Source organism: Crocuta crocuta, unplaced genomic scaffold (assembly GCF_008692635.1).
Source record: "Crocuta crocuta isolate KB4526 unplaced genomic scaffold, BGI_CrCroc_1.0 scaffold1304, whole genome shotgun sequence".
NCBI classification, from domain to species: domain Eukaryota; kingdom Metazoa; phylum Chordata; class Mammalia; order Carnivora; family Hyaenidae; genus Crocuta; species Crocuta crocuta.
In genome coordinates, this window is record NW_027531278.1 from 523,609 (window position 1) to 534,980 (window position 11,372).

The 11,372-nt window shown below is 49.0% G+C and overlaps 1 protein-coding gene across 1 annotated transcript in view; it reads left to right on the forward strand.

The window, feature by feature from the left end:
- The window catches only part of MTMR1 (myotubularin related protein 1), a 58,014-nt gene that overhangs the window by 23,689 nt on the left and 22,953 nt on the right, over positions 1 to 11,372 (forward strand). Inside the window, exons 7-9 of the mRNA XM_077771206.1 lie at positions 262 to 345; positions 1,174 to 1,323; positions 2,229 to 2,417. Coding sequence (XP_077627332.1) covers positions 262 to 345; positions 1,174 to 1,323; positions 2,229 to 2,417 — 423 coding nt within the window. The remainder of the gene's footprint in view (positions 1 to 261; positions 346 to 1,173; positions 1,324 to 2,228; positions 2,418 to 11,372) is intronic.

Consider the following 11,372-nt stretch of genomic DNA (forward strand, 5'->3'; position numbering starts at 1 on the left):
GGTCTCCAAAACTCATGTTTAATTATTCCTTTTTTTCCAGAGTTTTCTTTCTTCTCCTTTCTCTGTTTATAACTAATACTAGGATATTTAAAATTTGTCAGTTCTATGTAATGATTAAGAAAACTGCCAATTTGTTGCTTCAAAATTTATGGATTAAAATAGAAATCTTAATACATTCAGCTATGAGCTGAATGAGGAGCTTTAATATTGAGTATGTGATATAGCAGAGACATTGACATGCGTATTGTTTTTTGTATCCAGACTCTCTTTGCATTCAACTACAAAGAAAAATTTCCAATAAACGGATGGAAGGTTTATGATCCAGTATCTGAATATAAGAGACAGGTACAGTATGTTGCTTATCAAACTGGAAATACTGGGTTGAGCTTCTTTTTCCTTTTCTCAGAGGTTAAGAATGTAGTGGAGAAGAAGCCATCGGTATGACTCCCTTAGCTTGTCGGCTCTTCATCTCCAGGATGTCCCATTCTCCTGATGCCAAACCTTTCATTATGCTGTTCTTTGTTCTTTTTCCAGAGGCCAAGTGGAGTACAAACACAGGGGCTTACAAAGCAAATTGGCTGGGATGGGTTTTTTTTTTTAATTAAAAAAAAATTTTTTTAATGTTTTATTTATTTTTGAGAGAGAGACCGCATGATCAGGGGAGGGTCAGAGAGAGAGGGAGATACAGAATCTGAAGCAGGCTCCAGGCTCTGAGCTGTTGGCACAGAGCCTGATGTGGGGCTTGAACCCACGAACCATGAGATCATGACCTGAGCTGAGGTTGGACACTTAACCAACTGAGCCACCTAGGCGCCCCTGGGATGGGTTTTATTAGATATTCTGGTAATGAGTTGGTGAGTAAGCATCAAACCAGTGGCTTACATTAGATAACATGTGTAGTCTTCAGTGTGCTGTCAGTTTGAAGATATTCCNGATTCTAGTATATAATTTCCATTTTAAAATAGGTTTACAAATTCTTCTGTTTCATTACATTTTTTAACATGGCTAAGAAATGGATTATGTTAGATAAATATATATTTAAACTATTAAAGTAGCAATGAACAACAAAGTATAAATGAATCTTCGGGGAAAGTAAGGAATGGATGTGGTTCATGCCAAGTACTTTTTGAAAGTGTAAAAGTTTGCTCCCCCTCCTTCTCTAATGTGCTGCAGGGCTTGCCAAATGAGAGCTGGAAAATATCCAAAGTGAACAGTACCTATGAGCTCTGTGACACCTACCCTGCTGTCATTGTCGTGCCAACTAGTGTAAAAGATGATGACCTTTCAAAAGTGGCAGCCTTTCGAGCAAAAGGCAGAGTCCCCGTAAGTAAGAAACGTCATCACTCGGGCATAAACACATACTGTATGAGATCTAACATGGAACGACCAAGGCAAAAAGACTAGTGAACAAAATAGAAAGTGGAAAACTAAGTTGAAAAACCTCAAAAGGCAGCTGAAAATGAGGACAGAGCAGCAAGAAAGAGTGTGCTGTTGCATTAACAGTGTATGCGTCTCTGGTTTCTGCGCGTCCTCTTAGAGCAAATACGCTTCCTTAGATGCTAAGCGGAATACTACAGCTGCACGCCAGGGACGTCATTACAAATGTAAACATAAGAGCCAGCAGGGGGTGAATTGTTTTAACCAGCTTGATTGAGGTATAATTGATATACAAAAACCCACACATGTACAGCTTGATGTCGACCATATGTATATATATACCTGTGATCTTCTCCGCATAATCAAGGAGGGAGTGAGCGTTTTTGTGCTCAGAGTCTGTAGTTGGGTATAATCCCGAGTCTCTTGGCCGCTTGAGGAAAATGAGAGGTGTGAGGGCATAGCTTCCGATCTGGTAAGGGACTGTCTTCACCTTGCCCTCATCCTGCCACGTATGTGACGGTTTAGATACAAGATGTTTTTAAACTGGGAGACAAAATAAAAGTAATCATTCAAATAGGAGTGGGGCTTGACATTAGTCATAGTTTGACTTAGTTTCTGTTTTTCTTAGAATACAATTTTAGTGGTATAAGGGGGTTTTTGGAGCTTATCTAGTCAGACTCTTTCTGACCTGACTCAAACAGCGAGTTCCGTGGCCACTATCATGCTCTATTTGGTTTTACCCCTCACATTTGAGGAAAATATGCAGAAGAAGCTATACTTGAAAAGGAACTTAGTTTTAAGGCATGGTGATCAGGGGAACCATACTAATGTTTGTTGCTTATAAACACTAGGTGTTATCATGGATTCATCCAGAAAGTCAGGCAACGATTACCCGTTGCAGCCAGCCACTTGTGGGTCCCAATGATAAACGCTGCAAAGAAGATGAAAAATACTTGCAAACAATAATGGATGCTAACGCACAGTCTCACAAACTTATCATCTTCGATGCCCGACAAAACAGTGTCGCTGATACCAACAAGGTATACTCTCAACAATGTTGCAGAAAAGGCAAATCTTTTCTTATGCGGTGGCCGTAGATTGTTTTGTGGTTCAGTTACACTGCTGAGTTCCTCCCCACTTGAAGGTGGGCTCTTTTGGAGCCGCCCATAGCTGTCCGGCCCTGGTATATGGCCTGTGGGGCTACGTGTGGGGTTTGTCTCATCGCTTCTCCACAATCCTGTCTGCTCCACTAGTTCAGCAAAGACCCGGAGAGAGAATTATCACCTAAAGAATCAAGTAAGAGTTTTAATGAAATGATGATGAGGCCATTGGAAGACCCTTTAACCTGGAAATATGGTGACTACTTGATTAATTCATATGTGTTCTGAAGCTCTGTTAGAATGGGGTCACCTGTGTGCAACCAGGCAAATACACAAAGTTTCCATAAGTCACAGGCAGGAGTGGCGTGGCATCTGCACACAGCTCCCATTTGATCCCCACTAGCTGAAGGGGACAAGATTCTTCATACCCAGTCATAGCTGTGAGGACACGCCTCCAGCACCTGCCCTCCAAGTAGGCTTTCAACTGCATCATTTCCTTGACGCATTGCCCATGAATGACTTTCCAACAGTTACTGCAGGTGTGCATCTGGCAGTCAGAGGATTAGGCTCTCTCTGTAAGTAATTTCGGGGATCAGGAAGGTGACAACAGCCTGTACTGCGTCATGCTTACTTGTGAGATGACTCTTGGGTAACAGATGTGTAATGAGCACTTAGTAGGGGCAGGTGCTGGAGAATACGATGATGGACCAGGCGAGGTGTGAGCTCAGCATGCACGGGGAGCCAGGAGAGGGCCTGGCTAGCCCTGCTTGTGACCTTGGGCAAGGCTTCATGGAGGAGGAGGCATTTGAGTGGCCTTGGGTGGTTAGTGAAAAGAGATGGGCACGGGTCGCTATCTAACAGTGTCCCAGAGCACATTGCTCATGAGAATGGCATGAAGTAAGACGTCTGAGGGTGTGGTCACTAATCCCATGACCAGCCCATGTCCCCTCAACAGTGCTTGGGGCTGTCTTTCTCTCAGCAGCTTGTGCCTGTTCTCTCTACAGTGATTATTCTGTCATTGACCACAGTCTCCCAAAACCCAGCCTCAGAGCTCCTCTGTCTCACTCTTGAGAGAAGCTGTTACCTTCTACTTTGTAGAGCAAATGAGGCAGAGGACATGGCATTTTCCCTCAGCACTTGGGTACCTGCTGTGTGTCAGAGCTTGGGGAGAGACACACTGAGCAAGTAGTCACGCAGTCTGCCAAGTGGCCATCCAGTGTGGAGTGGAAGACTATAAAGCGTGCTCTGAGAGAGGATAGAACAACCCTGGTTATTTGCCCCATGACCCTGGGCAGCGACTTCATCCCTCTCGACTATAGTTGCCTTATCTCTAACATGAAACTGATGGTATGCCTGCTTCCTGGAGTCCATGTGAAGGAAGTACTGTAAAGGGCCTAGGATAGGGCCTGTCCCGGAGAAAGCATTTGGTTCATGGTAGCCATCACCGTTTCTGACCTCAGAGTGAAAATGCTCTGTCCGCTTGGCCTTCATGACATCTCAGCCCTTGGATCCCTGTCTGTCTCATACTCCTTCACTGGCTCCTCTCCCTCTTCCCAACCTCCAAATGGTGGTGCTCCTTGAACTCCATCCAGGCTCCTCTTTTCTACTTTGCACCATCTCCCTGGGTCATCCCCTCCGGTGCCGTGATTCCAGACATCCTCTGTATGTTGAATTTAGCACCCAAGTTTCTGTGTCGCCCTGATCCCTCCTGAAGCCAAGGCAGCATTTCCATCCCATTGCCTGGTTGACATCTTCACTCAGCCATCTCCCGGGTAATGTCAGTGTGTCTAAATCAGCCTAAGAGGTGGGACCATGAGAACCCTTGGCTTCCCAATCTGTTCTGCTAGGCCTTTCTTCCAGGCTCTGCCCTTTGGTGCCCTTGTACCCTGTCCAGGTTACTGACCTCTCCATAAGCCCCAGGTGCCTCTCCTGTAAGATAGGAGATGGCAGTGTGCAACACAAGGTGCGTAAGCATGAAAACTGAGAAGGATGTATGTGGTGGCCATAGCACTTGATGCCCATGAGCTCATTGCCCCAGTTGTCTGGCCGGGGGGTGGTGGGCGGTGACTGGTGGTGCCAGTTACAGAGATGGGCAAGACTGGCAGAGGAGTGGGGCGGAGAAGGAGATGGGCAGGAGAGTCCTGTGTACGTGTCCCTGTACAAATTAGCACAAACACCTAGGTGGCTTACAGCAAAACCTATTTCTTCTCTCACAGTCCTAGAGGCCAGAAGTCTGAAATCTGCCGACACTGTGCTCCCTCTAAAGACTTCAGTGGAGAGTCTGTTCCTTGCCCTTTCCGGCCCCTGGAGGCTGCTCTGTGCATGTAGCCACAGCGTGCCCATCTCTCCCTCAGCCCTCACATGGGCTTCCCGTCCATGTGTCTGTGTCTTCCCTCCTCTCTCTTCTGAAGGTACTTTTGATGGTGTGTAGGGTTCACCCAAGATAATCCAGGATGGTCTCTTCATCTCAAGATCCTTGACTTTATGACCTTTGCAAAGACCCTTTTTCTAAAAGAGGTCACAGTNCAGGGGTGGGGGGGGGGGGGGCCTCAGCCTTCCACAGGGGGTCATTCTTAATTAGTTCCCCATGCTTCCACAGCTGGTGGGTCATTAACCCCGTCCGTCCTTCCACTCGTCTGCAATGTCGCAGTACTATCCCAGGGAAACGAGAAGGCTGAAAAACTCTGTACTCACAAAGGCGCTCTTCTAAACACCCGACAGAGCAAGGGTAGCCCGCTGTGTGTGATGTCATTTGCGAGACATGGAAGCAGGACACCAAACTGCATGTCTATGATGATTTTAACTGTAGTGGTGTCTAGGAGCTGAGCAAGGACATTTATCGGTCTAAGTCCCTATTAGCTCTTGTGCATGTAGTATCATGTCACCTGCAAGTAGAGATACTTTATTTCTTCCTTTCCGATCTGGATGCCTTTTATTTCTTATTCATGCCTAATTTCCCAGCAAGAACCTCTATCTAGAGCCATGTTACATAGAAGTGATGCAAGCAGTCAGCCTTGTCTTGTTCCTAATCTTAGGGGGGAAGCTTTTAGTCTTTCACCATTGGGTGTATCAGCTGTGGGTTTTTCAACATGCCCTCATTGGGTTAAGGAACTTCCTTTTTATTGTTAGTTGTTTGAGTGGTTTTATCATGAAAAGTAGTCGATGTTCAGAGGCCTTTTTTGTATAGAGATGATCAAGTGTTTCTTTTTTTCTAGATTTTAGTAATCTTGTGTATTATACTGACTGGCTTTTGTATATTGACCACTGTGGTGGGTTGAATAGTGTCTCCCAAAAATTCATGCTCATCTAGAACCCCAGAATATGACCTTATTTGGAAGTAGTCTTTGCGTATGTAATTAGCGAAGGTGAGGTTATACTGGAGGAGGGTGGGCCCTAAATCCAGTGAATGGCATCCTGGTAAGAAGGCCACATAGAGACGCAGACACAGAGGGAAGGTGGCGATGTGACAACGGAACAGAGACAGGAGCACCACAGCTGTATGCCAAGTAGCACCAAGCATTGCTGCCAGCCGCCAAGAGCGAGGCGTGCGGCACGGTCTCCCTCAGAGCCTCCAGAGGGAAGCAAGCCAGTCGCACATGTCAGTCTTGGACTTCTAGCCTCCGGAAGTGTGAGGGAATAAGTCTGTGTTGTTTTGTGCCTCCTAGTTTGTGGCACTTTGTTGGTGCAGCCCTAGGAAAGTCATACAACCCCCTTACATTCTTGGAGTAAATCCCCCTCGGTCATGGTGTCTAATCTCCTTAACATGCACCAAGATGCAGTTTGCACGTGTTGGGTAGGGGTTCCCTGCAGTGTGGTATCCACAGCATGGCCAGAGTGATCATCTCAGTGTCTGACTCCACGCACCCCCTCAGTGCCTTGGGGCAGCGACATCTAGTTCCTGAACGGGACCTCAAAAGCCCTCCCCCAGCTCAGCCCTTCCTTCCTGTCTCCACAGCTCCCAGGGCCACGTCCCCGCTGTGGGCCGCTGCTTTCAGTTCCCGTAGCTTGTCCTGCTGTTCCCTCAGAGCCTTTGTCCCCACAGCTAAGCACTGCCCCATCCTTGAGATGACACTTCAAGTGTCGCTTCCTCAGGGAGGTCTTTCCAGATGAGTGGAGCTCCCCCTGCGCTGTGGCACCCGGCATGTTTTGTGGCCCCGAGCATGGTAGCAGTTCCTCACTCAGTGCGTGGCTCACAGTTGGGCTCTTGGCTCCGTGGTGGCAGGGACTGCTGTGAGGATCCCCAGAACCCAGCTAGGACATAATAGCTGCTCCATGGCTAGAACAAGGGGCCAGCTGGTGGGTCAAGTTCATCTCTCACTAGCTAGTTGCCATGTAGGGGACCTGATGGTAGGTGGCATTGTATGTTAATGCAAATGTCCAGACTCCATTGCAGGACCGCTGTGATGTCACCAAAGGGTTTTGACGTCCAATTGTTTCTTGAGAGAGTGAAAATGGGAGGAAGGAATTTAGTTTTAACTGTTGTATTTTCAGAGCCTGTATGGGGAAGAGAAGGTTCTGGAGCTCAGAGAAAAGTCAGGTTGAAGGTTAAGGTAGGGGCCCAGTAGTATGCTGGGTGGTGGTTGCAAGCTGGGGTCAGGCAGTGGTGAGGCCACCAAAGGAGTCCAGGCCATGTGAGCCATCTGTCGAGGACAGGAGACAGATTAGGGAGGAAAGGGTGTTTCAAGTGGTGAGAGGAGACCCCAAAGAGGGAGGGAGGGAGCGGCTCATCCTAGGTGCCAGGTGAGGAGTGTCTAGTGGGAGAACTGGGAGGGAGAGGGCTCTTAGCTCAGGGTGCTCCAAAAAAATATCATAGGCTCGTGGCCTGTGAACAACAGACGTTTCTTTCTCACAGCTCTGGGTGCTGAGAAGTCCAAGGTCATGGTAATAGCAGACTCTGGTGAGAGCCCACTGCCTGGCTTGTAGATGGCCACCTTGTTGCTGTGTCTTCACACTGCCAAGAGCAGAAAGAGGCACTCTCTCTTCTGTCTCTTATAAGAGCATTAATGCCTTCATGAGGGCTCACCCTCACCACGGAATCTCCTCCCAAAGGCCATACCTTCTAACACCATTGTTTTGAGGATTAGGGCTTCAACACATGGATTTGCAGGGATGCAAATATGCAGTCCACACCTGGAGAGAGAGATGTGTGGGCTCTGCAGTCTGAAGGTGTGGGGACCCTATCCCACCACTTCATGCCTTTGGCCCTTGGCAAGTTGCCCGCCCTCTAGGAGGCTTCCATTCTGTCACAAGGGAGCCCTCCCTGCTGAGGAGGATTGGCAGACTGATGGACTGACGGCCTGCTAGGCCTTCACCAACTGTGAGCCAGCTAGCTGGTCTGAAATCGGAGAAACTTGAGTCCATCCTTCAGCTGACTGCTCCCTGGGCATGTTTGGGTTTCTTTTTCCCACAAGGGCTGGGGATGGCCCTGCTGCCACTGCTGTCAGCTTATCCTTGGGACCTTAGGGGCCGGTGGGTAACAGTGTGCCAACATCTCTGGCTTCTCTCCAGAACCCTGCTTTGACCCCATACAGGGAGGTCTGGTCAGCAAACTCTTGTCTTCCAGAATGTTCTGAAACCCCTCCCCCTGTTCCTTCTGGGGTACAGGTGGGACCCCTTCTCCCCTCCTTCCCTTTGTCTCAAGACCTCCAGGTGCCTGCTCTCTGCATCCATTTTCTTCCCGAAGCCTAGGTCCCGATTTTCATTTGTCTTATTTGTGTCTTTAGTGATTCGTTTCTGGGCAACAGATTGCCTTTAAACACCTTCTCCTGGTTCTCCTTAGCACATGCTTCCTCCGTGCTGAAGTCCTGGATAAGCTTGAGCCCAGCACACCAGTTCACAGAGCCACTTCCCTGAGCCTCGGGCTCTGTCAGGTGGTGGCTGGGTCCGGTACGTCAGCCTGGCGCAGGGCTGCACATGGGAGGTGCTCGGTGAGGTCATGTCAAAGTGCTTGAGAATCTTGAGGGTGAGAGGCACCAAGCCTTGTGTGAATTCGCATCATATAGCTGATTTTACTTAATATAATTAGCATTAATTTGCATAGCAGTGCTTGAAGATTTTACACTTCGGAAAGTTGGGGTGCAGAGAGATGGGGAGGGCCCTATAACTACTTGGGTGGCAGAGCTGGGATTACAAGCCCGTTTCCCTCCCACTGAAGCCTGTGCCTTTAACCTCTACACTATGCTGTTACTACCTTAGTCGGCAGTGTTCATTGGAAGCTTAGGTTTTTTTTTTTTTTTCTTTTTTAATAGTTTATTGTCAAATTAGTTTNTTTTGTATGAAAATATAATTATGTCATGGAGGCAGGACTGTGCTACAGGCTGTTTTATCCATAGTGGGTGTTCCAGAGTGTTTCCTTGAAGTGAAAGCATCTCCTAGAATTCTGTGGAATAACCTGAAGTATAGCTGGTATCCAAATATATAAAATTCTTCTGCCAGTCACGATCACCACTTGCAAACTTTATCTCCTACTTAGCACCTGCTCCCACGTCCGTGAGTGGGCTTTCAGCCAGCCACCTGCGGTCCAGTCTTCCCCGGAACTACTTATGTTCTGACTTCTTAGATGCAGCCTCTCTTCTCAGATGTCCCACAGCCTGTGCCCAGAGCCTCACTGGCTCTGTCTCAGTCCTCCAGCCAGCACCTTGGCCCCCTGGCCCTTTGGCATCCACCTGGCCCAGGTCCATTCTCCTGCCAGCACCCCAGGCTGCTGAATGTGCCGTGAGAACAGAGGCTCACGGTGTGCGGGTTGGCACCACTCCAGATTCATGCTGGAATTCTGCAGCCATAGCTGGGCCCTCAGTGATGCTTGGAAGTCCGTCCTCCCAGCCCCCACAGGCTCTCCAGAGGCCGCCTTGGCCCCTTCGTGACTCTTGTCTCATGTACGATCGTGCCCCACACCGTTCATCCTCGGCAGCTAATCTTGCCCTTCTGCACAGAGGACACACCAACCCTCAGGACCACTCTCCCCTCCTGCCACCGTCTCTGGACCCTACCTTGTACTGCCGTCCATGGAAGACTCCTGTAATGGTGAGGGGGTGCCTTCCTCTCTACCCTCCTTGCTGTGAAGCCTTTGCCATCTACACAGATAGGCTCTCCCTCCAGTCACCACCACTGTCCCCTTCCAGCAGGCACTGCCATTCTCTTGCCCTTTCTGGATGGACCTTTCAGAGGGGATCTCTTGTTACCACCACTCACTTGCCCCTCATGCTGTGTGAGACCAGTTCCATCCTGTCTCTGTGCTCACCCAGTACTTCCTTGTCACGAAATCGTTTTCCAGTTCTTATTTTCCTTGACTTCTCAAGCTTTTGACATAGTTCAGTACTTTCACCTGTTTTTCTTCCAGTCTCTGGCTGCTCTTTTCCATCTCTTTTGCTTTATGCCTTCTTCAGGCTTCCAGCCTATGCTTCTGTCCTCACTTATACACTGTCCTTGAGCACCATATGCTGGTCCCCTGTCCTCCAACATCCTGCACATGCCAGTGACTTTGTATTGGTGGCCACAGCTCAGATCTGTCTTCGGAGCTCCAGACCTGCTGCCCACAGACTCTCCCACTTACGTTTCTCCCAGGCATCTTATGATCACTACGTGCAAAGCCGAATGCTCAGTCCCTTCCGTAATAGTCTGTACCTCAGGAAATGGTGCCACCAACTCTTAGGTCGCCTAGCCTGGGGCCATGGGTGTCCTGGTCTCCTCATGTCCTACCTACTTCTGTTGCCTCAGTCAGTCACCCCGTCTCGCATCTTAAATGTCTCCAGTTGGATGTATGTGTCTGCCCTGCTGCTTGTGCCAGGATTCCCTCAGCCAGATGAGTGCTGTAAGCTGGTCTACTCATGGGGGCCCACCCTCCTCCAGCACTTCCGCCCAGTGCAGGTCTGATGGTGCCATCCCCACCCTTGAGTGCGGCCTGGCCTCTCCCCCTGCCTCCACCCCTGCCGATGCCATCAGCCCTGGGCTGCCGCTCCCACTGCTCGCACCACCACCGTAGGGTCCTCTCAGCCGAACTTCTTGCCTGTGTTTCGGGAAGCTGTGTCCTTCCCCATCTCTGGGCATCCACACACCATGGCCCCTCTGCCCTGTGTGTTCTTGACCTTCCTTCCCACAGCAGAGCTTTCCTGACTTGTGTTGCCTTCTGTCCCCCTGGGAGCCTCCCAGGCCTGGCTGTGTGTGCCCAGTGTACCCTGTGCTCTCCTGAAACAAAGGACTCGCCCCACTGTGCTGTATGCACCCTCTCCTCACCTGTGTGCCCTGCTGGACTTTGAGCGCCTTCAGGACCAGGGTCTCTGTTTGTTCATAATTGTCACCCACCATTTTGTTTTGGGCTGAGCATGAATACCCGCTCAGTTAGTTGGAGCCTAACTGAAGAGTGTGATCTTTGGGTTCACAGATGCACTCGTTATGTTTTTGGAGATAAAATTCCTATAGTGTTAATCTGGCTATTTTAACCATTCCGGAGTTTACAATTCAGTGACTTCTGGTATATTCACAATTTTGTGCAACAGTCCCCACTGTCTAACCCCAGAATGCTTTCATAGTCCCAAATAGAAACCCTGTGCCCATTGGCAGTTGCTGCCGCTGCCCATTCTCCCCTGCCCCCAGTCCCTGTCCACTGTGAATTTTCTTCCTGTCTGTATAGACTTCCTTGTTTTGGACCTTTCGTATAAATGGAATCCTACAATATGTGGTCTTTGGAGCCTGGATTCTTTCACTCAGTGTAGAGCTTCATGCCCCTGTGTGACTGTGCAATGTTGCACTATATGCAGATGCCACCGTTTGTTTATCCGTGCGTCCACTGATGCACACTTGGCTTGCTTCCACTTTTTGGCTACGGCAAATAGCGCTGCTGTGATCTTTCATGTACAAGTTTTTGTCACAGTACCTGTCTTCAGTTCTCTGGGAGTG